Source organism: Amphiura filiformis, chromosome 7 (assembly GCF_039555335.1).
Source record: "Amphiura filiformis chromosome 7, Afil_fr2py, whole genome shotgun sequence".
Lineage (NCBI taxonomy): Eukaryota > Metazoa > Echinodermata > Ophiuroidea > Amphilepidida > Amphiuridae > Amphiura > Amphiura filiformis.
The window spans coordinates 44,808,392-44,831,710 of NC_092634.1; the positions used below are offsets into that span (position 1 = coordinate 44,808,392).

The 23,319-nt window shown below is 39.2% G+C and overlaps 1 protein-coding gene across 1 annotated transcript in view; it reads left to right on the forward strand.

Moving 5' to 3' along the window:
- The window catches only part of LOC140157216 (ATPase family AAA domain-containing protein 3-A-like), a 60,384-nt gene that overhangs the window by 5,907 nt on the left and 31,158 nt on the right, over positions 1–23,319 (forward strand). Inside the window, exons 5-7 of the mRNA XM_072180333.1 lie at positions 1,172–1,337; positions 1,920–1,989; positions 6,354–6,566. Of these exons, the coding sequence (XP_072036434.1) occupies positions 1,172–1,337; positions 1,920–1,989; positions 6,354–6,566 (449 nt within the window). The remainder of the gene's footprint in view (positions 1–1,171; positions 1,338–1,919; positions 1,990–6,353; positions 6,567–23,319) is intronic.

Genomic DNA, 23,319 nt, shown 5'->3' on the forward strand with positions numbered 1-23,319 from the left:
ATCGTGTCACATATGTGTCCTGCTACCAGAAAATGAGCATCAACTTGCAAGTTGGTATAGTTTCGAGATATCCTGGCTGCTGCATTGGTATTCTTTGTTTCACATGCACCTTTTCAAGCCAATGGCATATCTGTCCTTTGTAGATGGAGGCACAATGGGTCATTGATAAAAGGACATACTACTGGCTTGTACAGGTGCGCGACAAACAAAGAACATCAATCAGGATGTCTTGAAACTACCAACTTGGGACTTACGCTCATTTTGTGGTAGCATGTCACATATCTTTTTACATTAAAATGAATGAATATACTTTAAGTAGGGGGTGGCAGGAGGAAAACCTAGGTTGGTTAGGGCTCATATTGAAATTCCCTTACACAGGAAGGTGTGCGCCATCCTGCAGCTTTCCTGTGCTAGCCTTCTTTTGTTAAAATCCTGTGTGATTATAACACTGCAATTAGCCACTTATATTAGGAGCGCGCTTTCCTGGGTTGTGCGATGATCCGATTAGTTCAATTAGTTCTACAATCAATAAAATTGCCAGTCTTTGATAAACTTTTATTATAATCCTTGTCACCAGACCACTTCAAAAGGCAGGGTGTATCACTGATGCATATAATCCATCCGTTTTATGACCGAGCTTTCCTGAGGCGAGCGCTTAGCGAGGGGAATCCTGCCTTCTTTCTGTGTGAAAGCGTGGTAGGGTATTTCAATATGAGCCCTTAGTGATCACCAGGAATGCAGTAGAGAAACTTGGCATCTTGCAATGTGCTGGTTGTGCTGCGCAAAGAATGTATTTTACATACAGCAGGTATTCAACTCCCTAATCGATATGATTTCTAGCAGGAGGGAAACTTGGGGTGGGTTATTGGTCACCAGGAATGCAGCTGGTACAGAAACTCAGCATCTTACAATGTGATGGTTTTGCTGTACATAGAATGCATTGTACATGAAACAGCTTTTCAACTCTTAATTGATACAATTTCTGGCATGGAGGAGGAAAACTTAATGGTTGTTTAGTAGTCATCAGGAATGTAGTAGAGAAACTCGGTATCTTACAATGTGCTGCACAAAGAATGTATTTAACATGAAGCTGCTTCCTAGCACTAGCATGATGATAATATGAGTGTCACAACATTTTAAATTAATCACATTTGTTTCACTTAACACACAGCAACTGTGGAGTATGAAGCTGAATTGAGACACAAGAATGAGATGAAGAAATTGGAAGCGGAGCTACGAGGGAAAGCCAAAGTAGAACGAGAGAACAGAGATATACGCGCTGAACAGATTAAATTACAAGCTGCTGAACATAGGGAGACAGTACTCCAATCTATTAAGTAAGTGAGGCAATATTTTTTGAAGTTGGCCAAAATTGTTCATGGTTGATTCAACTGAGACTGTTATTCTGTGTGAAAAGACTTACGCTGAATTTATACTCCATCGCTGAGCGACAAGCGATACTAAGACTGGGCTGGAGTATATTTATCTTACTTGTCTCCCATATTGATTGGGCTACAGAGGGAGTATAAATTTCAAATATAATAGGCAATTGGGTAACTTCCATTAGAAATACTCACTCCAGTTGTGGAAGATATAGGTAAAACCATAATACAATGGGAGTATGGGTTTCAAAATAATTTACTCTGACCAATTACATTTGAAAAACTTACTCCCCCTGTGGAAAGTATTTCCAAAATCTTCCACAGGGGTAGTGTGGATTTCAACTGAAATCGCCCATTGTGATTAATAAAGGTATTGAAAAATGGAGCAAATGGGTAACTGATCAGTGCTAATAACTCCAAGCATCCAACCCAACTCAAAATGAGATGTCTTAAACATTTCATACCCCCCCCCCCCCATATGCATTCAGAACTACTTTTATACCTTGTTGGCTTTCTTTCCCTTCCATTTCTTGACAGAACTGCAGGTGTAATTCTAGGTGATGGATTCAAGAGTTTTATAAGTGATTGGGACAAGGTCTCAGCCACGGTAAGTCAAATTTCTTATCATCTAATATATTTGTGAATTATGGCCAAGAATATATCTGAGAAGTCGTACCATCTATATAATAATACGCATCGTCTATCTGTCTGTGTGTCTGTGTGTCTATCTGTCTGTGTGTCTGTCCGCCTATTTTCTCGGAGACTTGGCGTCGCACGCTCCTCAAACTTGGTGGGTGGGTGCATCTTGACCCCATACAGATCAAGTTTGTATTGGTTAGTGGGTCAAGGTCACCCGAGGTCATCCAGGGGTCAAATTAGTAAAAACTGTTTTTCTTGGAGACGGGGGGGCGCACGTTCCGCAAACTGGCCGGGCGGGCGCGACTTGACCCGGGACAGAACGAGTTTGTATTGGTTAGTGGGTCAAGGTCACCAGAGGTCATCTAGGGTCAAATTAGTAAAACTGTCATATGGGCATGCAACTTGGTGGGTAGATGCATCTTGACCTAAGACGGAACAAGTTTGTATTGGTTAGTGGGTCAAGGTCACCCAGGGGTCATCTGAGGTCTGTATTGGTTAGTGGGTCAAGGTCACCAGTGGTCATCTAGGGGTCAAATTAGTAAAAACTGTCATATGGGCATGCAACTTGGTGGGTAGATGCATCTTGACCTAAGACGGAACAAGTTTGTATTGGTTAGTGGGTCAAGGTCACCCAGGGGTCATCTGAGGTCAAATTAGTAACAACTGTTTTCCGCCTATTTTCTCGGAGACTAGGGGTCGCACGTTCCTCAAACTTGGTGGGTGGGTGCATCTGGACCTCAGACAGAACAAGTTTGTTTCGTAAGGGGCCAAGGTCATCCAGGGGTCATCTGAGGTCAAATTAGTAAAACTGTCGTATGGGCATGAAACTTGGTGGGTACAGTCAACTTTTAGAGTCAAATTTTTGGACGGTCATTTTGGGGTCATCCGGGGTCACCCAGGGGTCATCTGAGGTCAAAATAGTAACAAATGTCGTATGGCATTGAAACTTGGTGGGTACAGTCAACTCTTAGAGTCAAATTTTTGACGATAATTTTGGGGTCATCCAAGGTCAAATTACTAAAAACTGTCGTATGGGCATGAAACGTGGTGGGTACAGTCAACATTTAGAGCCAAATTTTGGAAGGTCATTTTGAGATCACAAGGGGTCATCTGAGGTCAAATTAGTAAAAACTGTCCTATGGGCATAAAACTTGGTGGGTCAAGTCACCATCAGCCAGGTAATCGCGACAGCCGAGAACCGCCAAATACGGGTAACCGCCTAGTTATTACTATTCGGCAAGCAACACATTAGAGAATGACATCCTATAAATGAAAGTGCTTTCGTTAGGAAGTTAACCCCCTCCCTCCCTTTCTGTAACGTAAGTGTGACCAATATTTTAACTATTTTTTGCAAACTGAAGCAGACTTTTTGACCCACTCCCTCAATGAAAGGACTTTCATTTACAGGTCATCATTGAACTTTTGGTTTGTTCCCTCATAAAAATAAAAACACAAGTGAAACATGGAAATTGAAGAATTTGGTGGTTGAAAAAGTAGGCAATTGCATAAAATTAATTTTTGAACAGGTACATTTTCAGATATTTGGAATGCAGACAGGCACAGATTCCTGATGTCAAAGCGGAGGTGATTACAGCAAAACAATGGATTTTAGACTAGAACCATTCCTTGCGTTATATGTCTTATTGATAGGTCAATGCATGATTCTACAGGAACGTTCATAAGACATTGAACCAATCTACTTCAATTACGATCGATGGATGAATATACGATATAGGCGCTGTAATGAAAGAATGATTTTCTTGGTTTACCACATTTGTTTACCAGTGGCTCAAAATTAGGGGACCTATCTGATAGTGAAAACTAACATCTTGTTTGGAAAAAATAAATCAATTTTTAGCTCATTTGCTCGCAAATGTAGCTATAGGTGTAGTCCATATTTCTGTATGTTTTTTACTTTCTCTTGCTACATCGTTTGACCAATGGAGCTGCTAATTTGAGGGAGCAATCTTTGCATGATCGTTCATGATTGTTACTTAATTAGCTAGGAAAATTCGGACGGAAAGTGTGATTTTTGGAGCATTTTCTTACGAAAATTTTTTACCAGATTTCATAGAATAGTCTCCTTTACAGACTGTTTGTGGTGCTGATTATATTACAAACACTGTTCTAACTCCTTGATCTGGCGATGTTGAATTTTAATTGCTTCAGTGCGGCTTCAATGTTTGCTTTTCAGTGTTGCTTGCCATACATTTTGCAAGTCCATAGATATTGCACCAAGGCTAACTAATAACTCAATGGTGCTGCTATATGTGCTAATAATGTGTAATTTTTCCAATTGGGAGGTTTTTTGGGGACCAGTAAACAACTATAAAGGCTTAGCAGTCATAAAATACTGAGCAAATAAACTGAGAGCTAATTAAATACACTTGATTAGATCAGGCAAACATGTTGTGAAAGTAATTATATCGAGAAGGTCGTATCTGCAATAGCTACCCTATACATAATCTTAAAAATAAAGCACTTGACAGCTATTGCATAAACCCTACCTAGATGTGTTTTTACAATTTTGTAGATAAAGTACACATTATGGGTTTAGTGCAAGAAAACCCTATCTGCAATAGCTGCCAGGTGTAAAATGTGTACAATATAGAATGCAGAAATTACCCAAATGTCTATGGAGCAGCTATCACTGCAAACCCAGAACGTCTAAATTCGGCAAAACTTCTAGTATTGGAGATTAGATATGAATCTAGAGTATTAGCCTTTGTTAAACTGATACTGGACAAAATTAATTATGGAAACAATTATTATAGACACATTCATGGTCTGCTAGCTCCCTCCCAATTGGTTTGATATACACTTTTTCTGAAGATCACTAACTATTATTCAATGTTGATTGTTGTACAACTATATGTAAAATTATTGCTCAAATAATACTATTAATAACATCACCATTGAAATCCATGCTTATTGTTTGCTAGCAATTCACTGAACTGGAAATTGCTCCTTTGCAATGATTTATAAGAGCCCATAATGTTACCCATGTTTGCTTCTTATTCCAGAACCACCCATGTGTAAAATGCACCCTATGCTGTTTTGGGCTTATAGTGTCTAATTTTGAGTCTATTTATCAGACTACATTTGAGGTCTGATCTTCTGGATTGTATACTCCCCAAATAGTGGTCTAAATTTGTGCCTATATTTAGTAATTAATCCCTCATTGTTACTGCCAAACCAATTTTAGAGGATCTGCTGAAATATAGGGTGGTGCATTTAAACATGGCCTATCTCCCATCATGTTCAGTATACTCTAGCATTATACGTGAAGGCAACAGACTATGGGCAATTACGTTGTGCATAGACAAGGTGACAGCCTCCACAGTGCAAGTTGAATCATGAATATTGGTTATGTTTTTCAGATTTTACAGCGATTTTAGTGAATTGTGATACGGTATTAACTGCTGCATATTATAGAGTTTTATAGGGATAGGATTTTATGTAAACAATGACCGCAAAAAAGGAAAACAAGCTGAGCGTAATCGGGTAATTAAGTTTCAGTATGAAAGGCTACAGTATTACTGAAGTGGCTAAAAGCTAAAAATCGTTCAACATCGTGGGTAAAGAACATTTGGGAGACATTGGCCAACTTTGAAGAATAAAAAACGCAACAAAAAAAATCAAGATTTTTAACATGGCAGCCTCCACAGTGCAAGTTGAATCATGAAAATTGGTGACATTTTTCAGATTTCACAGCAAATTTAGTGAATTGTGATAAGTTTATAAGTAGGTAAATAAAACTAAATGAAATAATTATGCTTGGATGGTTATTATTGTTTATTATTGTTTACAATATACAACATAAAATATGGTGGGCCATGTTTCAACGCACCACCCTATATAGGCACTTTGGGTTTGCAGTGTATGGTCCTTAACCCTCAATATAATTGTTTCTTGTTTTTCTTCTCACCCAGTTGTTTGTCTCCAAGATAAGTACTTAGTGGTCCAATTAACATTATTGTTATCTTATTGACTATGCAGCTCATAAAAATTTGGCCCTGCTTTATATTAAGGTGAGAGAGGTGTAATCGGTTTTTGTGTGAAGATCATAGAAATTTAAAACTTGGTACAAAGTAATTGATATAAACAAAAAATACTCAAATGTTAAGCATATTAATTAACTTTGCATATTTGCATATTTGATTAGGGAAAATGAGCTACAGCACCATTGGTGCTCTTGTTATTTAAATATTACAATATTGGTTTGATTAATGGATGTGTACAGTTGTAAGTTAAACAAAACTTTCTTTTGAAACTCCAAAAAAAACCATTCAAACTTCATGTTCTGCTTTGTCCCTTTTCTTGATATTCTAGGCTGCTGGCTTAACCTTATTAGCCCTAGGTGTGTATTCAGCTAAGATGGGTACTGGTGTAGGCGCTAGATATATAGAAGCCAGACTAGGGAAGCCGTCATTGGTACGGGAGACGTCAAGGTTAACACCACTAGAAGTATTACGACATCCATATAAAACCACCAAGAGATTATTTAGTAAACCATTGGACGCTTTAACTGGCGTTGTATTAAAGGTAAGTAGATTGTATTTGTTGTTAACCCCCTGAGCACTACCTGCCGATCTAACATTCTTTAAACATGTAAAGAAATGAACATTTCAGGAATTTAGAAAATTCCCAAAATTCCCCCGGAAAATCAAAAAAATAATCTGCCGCGACGATCTTTTTAAAGAATTTCTTGTTAGTTTATGCTCGCAAAATAATCTCATTTGCAGCTTTTGCCGGCCGTATGCGCCGCGGTGCGCCGTTACTGTGGTGCATGATCACAGCATTTGGCTAGTCAAACTTGGTAACGAGGCTATGTGTCACGATATCATCTCCGTTTGCACGTGCGAAGTTCATAATCCCGTGTTATAATGCCTGTCTTTGTAGTGCGTATTTCCGCGATCACAAATACTGCCGGCCATGTTTGATTGAGATCGCCCATGTGAAAGAATTGCATGCAAATAATGGATCAATATATTGACAGAGACGGGGATCTCTCTGTGGATGAAGGTCTCAAAAATGCTTGGAAATTTAGTTGGCTGGAGGAAGAGCAAGACATTGCTGACTTGGTCGGTGCCGGGAGCACCAAGAAAGCTTATTTCAGGGATTATTTTAAGAAAATCAACAAACGCGGCTACTGTAAATGCCAGTGGTGTGACTGTATGCTGAAATACGAGGATGGTAGAAGTATGTATTCACAGATAATAAATGTTTTTATACTACAGTACCTGACGCGTGTAAGTGACCAAAACACGCGTGCCCCGCGAATTTTTCCACGCAAAACTCCCGCGTGGGAATTACTGATCGCGGTTGAATGCGTGTTGTAATCCGCCTGGGAGGCATGATGTCGGTCGAGGAGATACAACTCGGCAAATTACCCGTGGTCTTCCGTGTGATCGCGTGCGTGTATCGTGTTGAAGCGTGTTGTGAATTCTTGTCTCAAAATCAATATCGTTGTGTTTGTTCTGTTAAGTGCATGTACTCAAAACCAAACAAGATGACGATTAACGTAATTGTTGTGTAATTAATGTAATTATGGTAAACTCAACCAGGGATAGACAGACTCAACTAAGCCTCTAGTACACTGGGACTGAACGACTGCTTGCCCTTTGTGTTTACACTCACTTACGTTACAGGGATACAGATACACACACACACGCCAATGGGCAAAATACCCCAAAACTCGGCATTTTAAAATCGCTCCTATTTATTTCAAATTTAAAGTATAGCTCTAAAATTGACTAAAACCCCTCACCATAGATGAAATAAACAACCAATCATCATAAAAGTGTATTTTAACTTTTATTTTTATTTTTGCGTTGACGACCTTTCAAAGTCAAGCTTGCTTTACGCAAGTTCAGCTCCCCTGACACCGTGCATAGCCAGGGTGTATAGTAGTCGGCGACGCGACGCCCCAGATATCATATTTCACGTGAAATGCACAATGCATGTTTTGATCTTCAAAACCCTCGTCAAAAAATAAATGGTGCGCGGGCAATTATCCAATTTTGTTTTTAAACCACAAGTGTTCCCCTTTTCGACATAATACTGAAATAATTATATTATAAGCCAGATCAGGCATAGTGGAAAAAATGGGCAATACGACACTACCCAGTCCAGCCGCGAAACCCCGACCAGCTGATGAGCTATTACAGCGAGCCTAGATAGCGGCCCGATGCTACCGGGCCAGGTAGCCAAACTCTTCAGGTCGTTAGATATATTTTCGCCCTGGGTTTTCGCCGTGTTGAATATCCACTCAGTCGTTGCACTCTAGGAATGCTAAAATTAAATAAAAATGAAAGTAGTTTCTTAAAAGGTCCAATTGATGATTCGATCCTTGAAGGTTGAACAAGTAATTTGTATATTCGATTGACACATCGTAGGTCTTCCCGCTTTAAAATCAACAAGAAGTTCAACTTGAAACATCAAGGGAATCAAGTTGAAGGTAAATTTATTTTGATATATATGCATACTTCATGTGCAAGATATTATCACAAGACTTGTAAATTTTATAGGCCTATCTTGCACATTTCTTACCTGATTTATATTGCTTGTAGGGGAGAGCGGGGAGTGTTCGCCCTATTTTTTTCTGACCAGCCTAGCGATGTCAATTTTAAGGTTAGGGATGACCTGATTAGCCCATGTGAAAGCCCTATGTCTTAGCTATATACAGCCACAATCCCAGAACTATAGGCCTTACAATAGCAACAGGATAGAGCAAACAAAAAGTTTTGCAAAGTGGCGAACTTGTCCATATTGGGGCAGGTTCAAGCCCATATGGTGGGGTAAGTTCACCCTAATCACAAAAAAAGATTTAAACATTGCATAACAATAACATATTCAATGCAAACATTTAGCAAGAGTATACAGGGCATTCATTCTCTTCTGGGGAGTCACTAAATTTGTTGCAGGGGTCGGGTCATGGTAAAATGTAGGGGTCCAAAGTGAGCTTAAACGTATCATGTTTACAACTTCGTGGAGATTATGGATTAGGACATAAACGGTGGTATGAGTAATACTGATACCACATAACTTTAAAAAACATGGTTTTCAGTAGTTTTACCTTGTTTAATGGTATAATTATCAATATTTTGCATAATACGCTGATGGGGCAGGTCCGCCCTCCAGTTTGGGGGTAAGTCCGCCTGGGAAGATATAGGGCTAACATGCCCCATCCTCAAAAAGAAATGAACGTGTCTTTGTGCACATTTTTGTATTTTCTTCAGGGTATGCAAAATACAAATCGAATAAGGAGTTTATAACTGCATTAAATCTTTGAGAAATCCCATATGTTCCTAACACAGATTTCCATTAAAACCATCTGTATTTATGTATCAATGATAATACAACATTATTAATGCAACAAAAAATTACGTTTTGGTGTAATTTTTTTGTTTTGGCTGCAGTTCGATGAACACGTCCCTATATGTCGCGTAGCTAATATGAGAAGTTTATAATGACCTATGTCACCTAATTTTGCCATCACCAAATCCCCGATAGCAGTAGTGCTGAGAAACAAGGGGTGGGCGAACCTGCCCCTAGGGCGAACACTCCCCGCTCTCCCCTATTGCTTTAAATCATTTCAAGACATAATTTTTGTACATTTCAGCAGTGTTTTTCAGTACTTTTGGCACCGTGAGGTTCCACTACATTTTTTTACAAGCGTCCGATGACGCGTGACGGCATTTTCTTGTCAGATACTTGTCATGCTTGTTCTCCATCTCATCATGACAACACATGCGCACCGATGGTATAGGGTCATTAATTTATTTTTTCCATTTTGCATAGACCCTAGAGTGAATGTTGCATCGTATTTCCATTTTAAAACGTAGGCGAGTCATAGTTTTATCTTTGGTATTATATATATCCTGTCCAAATGGATGGATGGACCATGCATGGACGCTCAGTGATCCCTTGCGCGATCCATGGACATTGCCCTGCACTGCAGCTCGCCTGCCTGATGCCTACCATGAGCCGAAACACCATCTCTCTCAACCTCACTCGAAGCCTATCGGAGATATCTGTGAAAATCAGGGTGAAGGCAGCCTTCGGGCTGATATTGTTTCAAAAAAGTTCGCATCTCTAATATTCTGGCTGACCACACTAGAAAATTCAATTCAATGAACACAGCCTTGACATAGATCCCGCATGGAATCCCAGTTCACTATCATTCACAGGGTTCAGCCGGTACATCATCGGATTTAACATCCATCGCAAAAATGGCTTGGAATTTTGAAATATGCCCCGGGAACCAGTACACCAGGCCTCACTTGTACAATTTAGTATTTAGCACACCATGACATGGCAACACTGAGCTGCTTTTCTCTGGAATATTACCATTGGTCCATTACCATATGCATCGAGTTGTAACCATGGTAACGCCGGGCGGTGGTCTTTGTGGTCCATGTCCATACCATTGGTACATGTATGCGGGCATGTATGTACCATGCATGGAGTTGTAACCATGGTAACGCCGGGCGGTGGTCTTTGTGGTGATGTGTTCGATGTCTGGTATATCATGGGTATACATTACAACCCGGACGTTCAACCAATCACAGTGTGGGAAACGAGTTCATATCACTATTATCAGGGGCTGTGCAATAATTATGAGCCGGGAGGGGTGGGGATAAGAATTTTTCGGATTCACTTTACTTCCAAGAATTTTTTCCCCATTAGAAATCTATGCCACCATAGGCGTAGATCCCGGGGTGGGGATATGTCCTCCTCCCAATATTTTGCCATGGGGATGGTCCATACATCCTCCCAGTGGCGTCGCGTCATAGGGGGCACGTGTCCTCCCCCCAATTGATTGAAATTATTCCACAGTTTTGCACCATATTTTTTACGGGTATTTTCACCAGTTTAGCTTTAATAGGGCACAGTTTTTCATTTGTACCATTTAACTTATTCTGTTGCCAAAAGGTGCCTGATTCACTATACTTTTTTCCAGCCCCATCCCCCCATGTAAAAAACAAATCTATGCCACTGCATGTTACTATACCATGGAAGTACTAGCCTTCCATGTTTCCTTCCTTACATCTTCCCTGATGCTTTATACTCAATTCATACTCACTGCGCTGTTAAATTATTACTGGAGTGTCGAGCTTAAATAGGCTATTAATAATGACGGGGAGGGGGAGGCAGGCGCCAGTGCGTTGTTTCCCAACAATAATGCTGGCCAATATTTTTAAATATTAAAATATCTAGTTGTACTACACAGTGGTGTGTAGCCAGTTTATCGGAAGACGGAGGGGGATTGGCCACAGACTTGCTATATTTTTTGCCAACAGAACCCGATTTTTTTTTTTTTTTTTTTTTTTTTGGGGGGGCAGAGATCAAGAATCTAAAAAGGGGGGGATTGGGGTGCAGAGGAAACTTTTCCAACAATTTTTCACCGCACGTTTATGGGGCTGGCATTTTCATCGGAAGGGCGGGGGTCCAAATTTTAAAAAAGTGGGCGCCAATAAAATTGCGACCCCCTATTTGACAACAAATATTTTATGACCTCCCCCACCCCCTAAACATGCTTAAAACACACTATCTATTGTCATCTTGTGACTCCCTATATACATTTTGGCCATCAACAATTTATGACTCCCCCCCCCCCTTTTTTCAAAAGTTTATGAGCCCCAGTATATGGGGCCTACCCTCTTCCAAGAAAATGCCAGCCCCTATATACCAATATCTGTTTCCCTCCCTCTCGCTGCTCCCCTCCCAATTCCCGATACCGTCACTGCGGCATGCGGATAAACATTTTGATATTGAATTTTAATAAAAATTCCCTTTAAAGGGAAAGCCAGCTTCAATGCAGAAGATGCCTTGTAATTAGTTTGGGTGGTGGCATTTTTAGGATCACTCTTTTTTATGATCCATCATGTTTCATGACAGTCCACCAAACCATCAATGATGAGAACATGCACACAGAAACAGCAAACCAAACAACTCCTATAACTTCCTGTCAATTAATTACTCCAAATTGTTCTGTCTTTTTGTCTTTTCTGCCTTTTAGGCTACCCTTAGCTCATTATTAATATAAAGAAATGCAGTTTTTAGTTAATTGGCTAAAACTGCCATCCCTCTGCCTTATACATGCACATTAATTTTATATTAATTACATAATTTATACTTAATATAGCACATTATAAAATGTATAAAAACTGATATTGTTCAATTATAATAGGCCTACATATATATAAATTATACCCATATCAAAAATAGGCCCTGAAATTGCATCAATTTTTCCCGTTGAAAAGACAAAACTGATGTTTAAGATATAAATTATTTCATAAATGACATTTTGAGTCATTTTTATCCATAAAACGATACAGATTATAGGATATTTTTACTTTGACTTTTACGTCCATAAAGGTTTTAATCATGTTATCAATACACTCACATCTCATGCTGTGCTGATCTCCAGGAGGTCTGCGAATGTAAATCTAAGAACGCCTGATAACAAGGATTCTATAATTTTCTTTCGTTGATTTGCTGTGGAAACTATTATAGGCCTGGCATGAACTTTTAATGTCATATTTCCTTCAAACCATAACTTTTGAAATTCTCACTCGTTTTCATTCGTTGAAACGGCAAAACATACTTTCTTTTTTTTTTTTTTTCAATAACAGGTCTATTATATATTTTCACCATAAAAAGTTCCGCAAAGTAATTCAAACCAATGCTAGTACCCCGTAATCTCTTTAGCAAACAAAGACGATCTCCGAATTAGATCATAGCCAGCTAACGCTGGCGAAAAGTCAATATCAAAATTATGTTTACACGCACACCTTTGTTGTCGCCGTTCCGTCTGGTTACCATGGTTACATGCACATGGTCCCCAACCGCTCCCCATTAATTATGATCATGATGATAGGTCATCAACGGGTCCAGTATGTTATTTACCTCAGGGATGTGAGTCTACTCTCACATCCCTGGTACCATGCATCGAGTTGTAACCATGGTAACGCCGGGCGGTGGTCTTTGTGGTCAATGTGTACAGCCGTTCGGGACAACCCTGTGAGAAGCGAGTTCACATAAGGGACTGTGCAATAATAATGAGCCCGGGGAGGGGTAAGAATTTTTGGCCAGCCGGAAGAAGAAGGAAAAACCCGGGTGGGGCGATTTTTGGCAAGCCGGGGGTTTGACACACATTAAATAGGGGCGCCTTTTAAATAAAATAAAATGCTCTAAAAGTTGGGGTTTTTTGCAAATTGGGACCCCGACATTTTTGGCATGTTTAAGGAGGGGGAAAAGATTTGTTGGCAGGCGCAGGGGGGCATTTTGAAAACTTTTACCCCCTCCCCGGCTCAAAATTATTGCACAGCCCCTCATCATTTTTATTTCATTAAAACGTGTTACACGATTCATATACTCAGATTTATGATATTAATGACGGGGGTTGAGGCAGTCACGTTGTCACAGTTTCCCAACAATATTGCTGGCTAATAATATGTAATGTCTAGTTAATTTGTCTACTACACAGTGGCGTAGCAAGGTTTTCGGGACAGAGGGGGGGGGGACAACTTGTAATTTGGTGACGGAAGTTGTGAATTGTTGACCCCGATTTTTATTCCAGAGCGCCAAGAAGCTAACTAGTGAGGGGGATTGTTGGTGCAGAGGTATACTGGTATATTGGTATACCAATATATCCCCTTCCCTCTCTCTGCCCCCCGTGAATTCCTGATTCCATGGATAAACGGTAAAAATAAGAATAATTGGAAAAACAGAGAATTGGGGAGGGAAATAAATATTCGGGCCTATATGCTGTATGCCATACAGTAATGAGTTGATAAAATGAGTAAACAGTACCCGGTAGGCTACGTCTATCAAAAAAGCCATCGACTCACGGTCCGCCTGAAAATCTTTTTTCCCGGCAAGGAAGGTCCGACTTCCCATGAACCATATGGCTGCAAAGCAGCCATCCGCTGCGCGCTTAGCGGCGCTTAGGGGGGTGTCTGAGGGGGATGATGTGGCCCCTCAGAAGCTGAAGATTTTTGACATATGAGACTGTAAATGGCGCGATTTACTAAAACTTGAAAAGATTATTAAGTCCAATAAACTTGTTGTTTATGCATGTAATGTGTACATACGTGTAATGTGTTTATTATCATCCTACTGCGTTTGAGTGGACATTCTGTAAAAATGTCGATCATCAAAGCCCGCATCAAAATGGGGGACCCTAATGCCCCACTTTACCCTAATACACACGTAGTCCTGCCCCTCCCCCCTAAAAAGTGACGGCAGGGTTCGCCACTGTTAACATCCGCCGATACAACTAGTACCCTTTGATGGTGCCCGTCGATAGAAGGAATTTCCTACAAGAAACCTCATTGATTTGCGTGCTTTTCAGTATTCTATAAACATGGTAAAAGCGGTAAATGGCAGCATTAGCTACGGTGCCAATGAGTAGATTTGTTTGGCACGCAGCTACCAGGTCCTAGCATGTTTTTTAGAGTAACGAAATGACCAAATATGGGATTGAGTTGGTCAGAAACCCATAAACAGACCTCATCATGGGGGGGGGGGATGATGGTATGGTCTACATGTATCATCCCTTTTCAAAATATCAAGAGGGGGGTTATGTCCGACCGCCCCCCCATTTGCTAGTAAAGAACACGGGTAAAGACCTTATTTGCGTATGCGTTATCCAGAGGTCAAAATGGCCCAGTCTGGGACAAACTCTTGTTAATATCTCCATTCAACAGCTTGTCATCAAAATTCCTATAAGACTTGCGTGTTTACTTCTCTGAGATCATAACAGAATAATATGAGGCTACAGAGGAAATGACAGGTTCTTCAATACAATGTCAATATCAAGAAATTATTTAGTTTGAAAGTTCTCGGTGATATAAGACATGCACATGCGCGTGTTTATGAATAGCAAAAGTAGGCCTACAAGGCTAATTAGAAGATAAATTACAACATGGTTCTTCGTTAAAATGTCAAAATTATAAAGGAAATTTTACAACATGTCAACATGATAATAATTCATCTTTGTTGAAAGTTCACTGTGATATAATACACACGTAGTCCTGCCCTCCCCCCCTAAAAAGTGACGGCAGGGTTCGCCACTGTTAACATCCGCCGATATAACTAGTACCCTTTGATGGTGCCACGTAGATAGAAAGAATTACCTACAAGAAACCACATTGATTTGCGTACTTTCGTATTCTATAAACATAACAAAAGCGGTAAAATGGCAGCATTAGGCCAGTATAAAATTAATATTTTGGTTCTCGCCCCTCCCTCCTCAATTTCTGGGATTTGTCAGATTTTTTTTTTTTTTTTTTTAGATTTTTCAATTATTTTAGACTTTGGAATGATTTATGAATTTTTCATACATATAAATAAGTTTATTAGAGAACAAGGATCACTTCCAAGTCTTTTTGTGGTACTCTAGGGGGTTTATCCCTCAGAATCTCACATTTGAAAAAAAAAAAGTGCCTCATCGCTTCCTCAAGCACTGTTGGAAAAGACCGAAAACTACTGACAATGGTGATTTTACATTGAAAAAAAAAAAAAAAAAAAAAAAAAAAAAAACCTCCCTCCCTCATCAATTCATGAAAATCCTCTGGACGAGAACCAAAATATTAATTTTATACGGCCTTAGCTAGCTGTGCCAATGAGTAGATTTGTTTGGCACGCAGCTACCAGGTCCTAGCATTAGAGTAACGAAATGACCAAATATGGGATTGAGTTGGTCAGAAACCCATAAACAGACCTCATCATGGGGGGGATGATGGTATGGTCTACATGTATCATCCCTTTTCAAAATATCAAGAGGGGGTTATGTCCCACCCCCCCATTTGCTAGTAAAGAACACGGGTAAAGACCTTATTTGCGTGCGTTTTCCAGAGGTCAAAATGGCCCAGTCTGGGACAAACTCTTGTTATCTCCATTCAACAGCTTGTCATCAAAATACCTATAAGACTTACGTGTTTACTTCTCTGAGATCATAACAGAATAATATGAGGCTACAGAGGAAATGACAGGTTCTTCAATACAATGTCAACATCAAGAAATTATTTAGTTTGAAAGTTCTCTGTGATATAAGACATGCACATGCGCGTGTTTATGAATAGCAAAAGTACAAGGCTAATTAGAAGATAAATTACAACATGGTTCTTCGTTAAAATGTCAAAATTATAAAGGAAATTTTACAACATGTCAACACGATAATAATTCATCTTTGTTGAAAGTTCACTGTGATATAATACACACGTAGTCCTGCCCCTCCCCTAAAAAGTGACGGCAGGGTTCGCCACTGTTAACATCCGCCGATATAACTAGTACCCTTTGATGGTGCCCGTCGATAGAAGGAATTTCCTACAAGAAACCTCATTGATTTGCGTGCTTTAGTATTCTATAAACATGGTAAAAGCGGTAAAATGGCAGCATTAGCTAGCTGTGCCAATGAGTAGATTTGTTTGGCACGCAGCTACCAGGTCCTAGCATGTTTTTTAGAGTAACGAAATGACCAAATATGGGATTGAGTTGGTCAGAAACCCATAAACAGACCTCATCATGGGGGGATGATGGTATGGTCTACATGTATCATCCCTTTTCAAAATATCAAGAGGAGGGTTATGTCCCACCCCCCCCATTTGCTAGTAAAGAACACGGGTAAAGACCTTATTTGCGTATGCGTTATCCAGAGGTCAAAATGGCCCAGTCTGGGACAAACTCTTGTTATCTCCATTCAACAGCTTGTCATCAAAATTCCTATCAGACTTGCGTGTTTACTTCTCTGAGATCATAACAGAATAATATGAGGCTACAGAGGAAATGACAGGTTCTTCAATACAATGTCAACATCAAGACATTATTTAGTTTGAAAGTTCTCGGTGATATAAGACATGCACATGCGCGTGTTTATGAATAGCAAAAGTACAAGGCTAATTAGAAGATAAATTACAACATGGTTCTTCGTTAAAATGTCAAAATTATAAATGAAATTTTACAACATGTCAACATGATAATAATTCATCTTTGTTGAAAGTTCACTGTGATATAATACACACGTAGTCCTGCCCCTCCCCCCTAAAAAGTGACGGCAGGGTTCGCCACTGTTAACATCCGCCGATATAACTAGTACCCTTTGATGGTGCCCCGTCGATAGAAGGAATTTCCTACAAGAAACCACATTGATTTGCGTGCTTTCGTATTCTATAAACATAGCAAAAGCGGTACTTATGGCAGCATTAGCTAGCTGTGCCAATGAGTAGATTTGTTTGGCACGCAGCTACCAGGTCCTAGCATTAGAGTAACGAAATGACCAAATATGGGATTGAGTTGGTCAGAAACCCATAAACAGACCTCATCATGGGGGGATGATGGTATGGTCTACATGTATCATCCCTTTTCAAAATATCAAGAGGGGGGTTATGTCCGACCCCCCCATTTGCTAGTAAAGAACACGGGTAAAGACCTTATTTATGCGTGCGTTTTCCAGAGGTCAAAATGGCCCAGTCTGGGACAAACTCTTGTTATCTCCATTCAACAGCTTGTCATCAAAATTCCTATAAGACTTGCGTGTTTACTTCTCTGAGATCATAACAGAATAATATGAGGCTACAGAGGAAATGACAGGTTCTTCAATACAATGTCAACATCAAGAAATTATTTAGTTTGAAAGTTCTCTGTGATATAAGACATGCACATGCGCGTGTTTATGAATAGCAAAAGTACAAGGCTAATTAGAAGATAAATTACAACATGGTTCTTCGTTAAAATGTCAAAATTATAAAGGAAATTTTACAACATGTCAACACGATAATAACTCATCTTTGTTGAAAGTTCACTGTGATATAATACACACGTAGTCCTGCCCCTCCCCCCTAAAAAGTGACGGCAGGGTTCGCCACTGTTAACATCCGCCGATATAACTAGTACCCTTTGATGGTGCCCCGTCGATAGAAGGAATTTCCTACAAGAAACCTCATTGATTTGCGTGCTTTCGTATTCTATAAACATAGCAAAAGCGGTAAAATAGCAGCATTAGCTAGCTGTGCCAATGAGTAGATTTGTTTGGCACGCAGCTACCAGGTCCTAGCATTAGAGTAACGAAATGACCAAATATGGGATTGAGTTGGTCAGAAACCCATAAACAGACCTCATCATGAGGGGGGGGGGATGATGGTATGGTCTACATGTATCATCCCTTTTCAAAATATCAAGAGGGGGGTTATGTCCGACCCCCCCCCCCCATTTGCTAGTAAAGAACACGGGGGAAACCCCTTATTTGCGTGCGTTATCCAGAGGTCAAAATGGCCCAGTCTGGGACAAACTCTTGTTATCTCCATTCAACAGCTTGTCATCAAAATTCCTATAAGACTTGCGTGTTTACTTCTCTGAGATCATAACAGAATAATATGAGGCTACAGAGGAAATGACAGGTTCTTCAATACAATGTCAACATCAAGAAATTATTTAGTTTGAAAGTTCTCGGTGATATAAGACATGCACATGCGCCGTGTTTATGAATAGCAAAAAGTAGGCCTACAAGGCTAATTAGAAGATAAATTACAACATGGTTCTTCGTTAAAATGTCAAAAATATAAAGGTAATTTTACAACATGTCAACATGATAATAATTCATCTTTGTTGAAAGTTCACTGTGATATAATACACACGTAGTCCTGCCCTCCCCTAAAAAGTGACGGCAGGGGTTCGTTAACATCCGCCGATATAACTAGTACCCTTTGATGGTGCCCCGTCGATAGAAGGAATTTCCTACAAGAAACCACATTGATTTGCGTGCTTTTCGTATTCTATAAACATAGCAAAAGCGGTAAAATGGCAGCATTAGCTAGCTGTGCCAATGAGTAGATTTGTTTGGCACGCAGCTACCAGGTCCTAGCATTAGAGTAACGAAATGACCAAATATGGGATTGAGTTGGTCAGAAACCCATAAACAGACCTCATCATGGGGGGGGGGGGATGATGGTATGGTCTACATGTATCATCCCTTTTCAAAATATCAAGAGGGGGTTATGTCCGACCCCCCCATTTGCTAGTAAAGAACACGGGTAAATACCTTATTTATGCGTTTTCCAGAGGTCAAAATGGCCCAGTCTGGGACAAACTCTTGTTATCTCCATTCAACAGCTTGTCATCAAAATTCCTATAAGACTTGCGTGTTTACTTCTCTGAGATCATAACAGAATAATATGAGGCTACAGAGGAAATGACAGGTTCTTCAATACAATGTCAACATCAAGAAATTATTTAGTTTGAAAGTTCTCTGTGATATAAGACATGCACATGCGCGTGTTTATGAATAGCAAAAGTACAAGGCTAATTAGAAGATAAATTACAACATGGTTCTTCGTTAAAATGTCAAAATTATAAAGGAAATTTTACAACATGTCAACATGGTAATAATTCATCTTTGTTGAAAGTTCACTGTGATATAATACACACGTAGTCCTGCCCTCCCCTAAAAAGTGACGGCAGGGTTCGCCACTGTTAACATCCGCCGATACAACTAGTACCCTTTGATGGTGCCCCGTCGATAGAAGGAATTTCCTACAAGAAACCACATTGATTTGCGTGCTTTTGTATTCTCTAAACCTGGTAAAAGCGTTAAAATGGCAGCATTAGCTAGATGTGCTAATGAGTAGATTTGTTTGGCACGCAGCTACCAGGTCCTAGCATGTTTTTTAGAGTAACGAAATGACCAAATATGGGATTGAGTTGGTCAGAAACCCATAAACAGACCTCATCATGGGGGGGTGATGGTATGGTCTACATGTATCATCCCTTTTCAAAATATCAAGAGGGGGGTTATGTCCGACCCCCCCCCCCCATTTGCTAGTAAAGAACACGGGGTAAAGACCTTATTTGCGTGCATTATCCAGAGGTCAAAATGGCCCAGTCTGGGACAAACTCTTGTTATCTCCATTCAACAGCTTGTCATCAAAATTCATATAAGACTTGCGTGTTTACTTCTGAGATCATAACAGAATAATATGAGGCTACAGAGGAAATGACAGGTTCTTCAATACAATATCAACATCAAGAAATTATTTAGTTTGAAAGTTCTCTGTGATATAAGACATGCACATGCACGTGTTTATGAATAGCAAAAGTACAAGGCTAATTAGAAGATAAATTACAACATGGTTCTTCGTTAAAATGTCAAAATTATAAAGGAAATTTTACAACATCTCTTCAGTTTAGCTCAGATTTTATTGTCCTAGTTCTAATTTTTGAAAAGTTAGCTGGTAACATGCCTCTTTTCTTTTAAGGGGGGTAGTATCAACCATTGTATATACGAGTGTTAATCTTGAAATACATTGATTTCACCGTACCTGATCGTTTAGACAAACGATAAAATCAAAGTGAAAAGGTGCAATAACTTAAAACATTGTTTTATTCCAATAAATGGCATAAAGTGTTTTTAAACAAACAAACGAACGAATCAAACAAACAAACAAGCGAATCATTCATCTTTCTTTTCGTCAAAAGAAAGATGAATGATTCGTTTGTTTGTTTCATTATGAAACTTGTAGTTTGTTTTAAAATCATCAAAGAAAGATGAATGTTCTGTTTCTAAGTTCAACTCAAAATTTAATAAAAAATATAGTGTTATATAGTTTGTTTTAAATCAACGAAGAAAGCGGACCTTAATTTTTGAGGGGCTCGATTGCACCAGAGAGCTCCTAACAACATTTCAGGAGTACGCTTCTAATAATACAGATATTAAAAGATTAACAGAGCTCCTGCAATTCTCAAAAATGAAGGCCTGTGAAAGATAAATGTACAAAAGGTAAACTGTTTCATATTTGTTGCAACTCATCAAAGATAGATGAACGATTTCATATTTTCTTATGCTCTTCAAACTCATCAAAGAAAGATTTGTTTAAAATACGATATTTATGAAATTGTTTTAGCTTTACCTTTACTAAATTATTTTTCTGGTCCAAAGAAAAACAGGGTTTGATTCTATATATGAAGAGCTTTGTTTCAAAACCCCTTACATCCACTTGCCCATTTTGAGAACACATCAAAAATCATCAAAAAATCACTGATATATGGGGTTTGCAACAAAAGCAGTTTTTGGCGGGATGCTTGGGTAGGATGAGCATCCCGCCAAAAACTGCTTTTTTGTTGAAAAACACCTTATATCAGTGATTATTTTGATGATTTTTTTATTTTTTTTCTAAATTGGGCAAGTGGATGTAAGGGGTTTTGAAACAAAGCTCTTCATATACTTATCAAAGAAAGAAGACTATTTCGTTTGCTTTCGTTCAATTTAAACTCATCAAAGAAAGATTACCATTTTATTTTATTTTATTTTGGTTAAAAGTTATCTCAGATAGATGATTGTTTTGTGAAATGTTTGATTTTGTTTTATCACTGTGTTTTGTTTTGATTCAGAGGATGATTTAAGCACTTCCCAACATTCCACTGTGTTACTTGCGGTTAGCATAGCTGTGTGAGCGAACATGACACCACTACTACTCGCCCACTGCATATAGACGCACTGCACGTGCATGGTTTAATTTGAATTTGTTCAGTTATATTTACATAAAAAACGCTGTGAAGATGCTGGTCGATTTCACATTTTATGTTATCTACAGAAGGTGTGAATTACTGAATTATCCTTTAAACACACATCACTTTTGTTCTGAAATCGACCAAGTAATAGTGACACACGCACAATTCTAAAACAACATCTTTTGCACACTGAGAGTTCAATGGGATTTGAAAAGTAAAGTGACAGTTGAAACTCTAGTGATAACACTTTCGCAGTGTATGATGGGGTTTCCTTAACTCATCCTCTGGTTTTGATTTATCAAATATAGTTTGATTTTGTTTGTATTTTGTTTGAAAATGGTTTGGTTTTGGATAGTTCACTTCTGATGAAAGAAAATTGTTTATCAAATCCACAACAAAAAAAACCCGTCTTGATCTGAGCACGCAACACGTGTCAATCTATAAAAGCCAAAGTAGACCATCAACATGATAAAAACATTGCAAGGGGCTTTGTGGTTGCCGACATAACACACGCATTCATGCACTTGTTGTCATTGCAACCATGGCAACTAAATACGATATTCCGTCAAGTAGGGTAAAGCGTTGTTTGGGGGTCATTGGGTACAAACAAAATGAGAAAGGGATCATTGGGTACTATAACATTTTGAATACTAGTATTAAGGGTCATTGCTCGTAGACCTATAACTTTTCAAAAAGGGTCATTGGGTAGAAAATTTTGAAAAAATGCAGCAAAATTCTATTTCTGGTTTCAAATTTCCAATACAAATTTGCTAAAATAAGATAATTTGAAAGTTTCCGCATTATTTTGTGGCGGCATTTTGAATTTTGTATGCATTTTGATGATGCATTTCTAAAAGTGGTTCAAGTAAAGTGTTTGGATGCGAGCCGTTAGACCAATAGGCCTATAAAATAAACGCCGTGTCAGACAAAAGTCTTTGAACATGGCAAAAGTTCAAGTCAGCAAAAACATCTAAATCCAGCGATGCTGAGGTCTTCATCAGTGCTCGGGCCCCAGTGGTTAGATATACACGTGTGTGCTAATGTTTTCTAATCAGAAACGAGTCTCCGAGTATTTCTAATTTTTACTATTGGTCTAACGGCTCGCATCCAAACACTTTACTTGGGTCATTGGGTAGCCGCGACCAAAAAGAGGGGTCATTGGGTAGCCGCCCTAAAAAAAAGGGGGAGGGGTCATCGGGTATGACTTTTCAAAAAGGGGGTCATTGGGTATAGTCAACAACCCATTTGTAAAATTGTAAAAATGTTTCAAAGAATATTTCAAGTGGCCAGGCTTCATTTTTTTTTAAATATAACATTTAAAAGAAAGCTAGATAATCATAATACCCCTCCAGAGGGAGGGCTAGGGGTCTCTTCCTGGTTGAAGGTATACGGGAATACATGTGCCACGGGTTTGGGGTACCTTTACAGCGATGTTGGTATATCGATGGCTGGGTTTTCAGCGAAGACCAATGCGCCAAATGGGCGATTTTGGCACAGTAATAGTACAGATCAAGTCAGCATCCGAAGTCTGCGTGGCACATCCCGTACACCATGTTTAAGACCCCTCCTCCCGGTATTTGTTTATTTACTTGTTCGAGTTTTTCTTACGTGGATTAAAACAACAACAATTAACAAACACCCCCCCCCCCCCATGGGCCAGGCCATTTACGTTTGAGTATTTGTTTATTTACTTGTTCGAAGTTTTTCTTACGTGGATTAAAACAACAACAATTAACAAACACCCCCCCATGGGGCAGGCCATTTACGTTTGAGGTCTAATGAACTG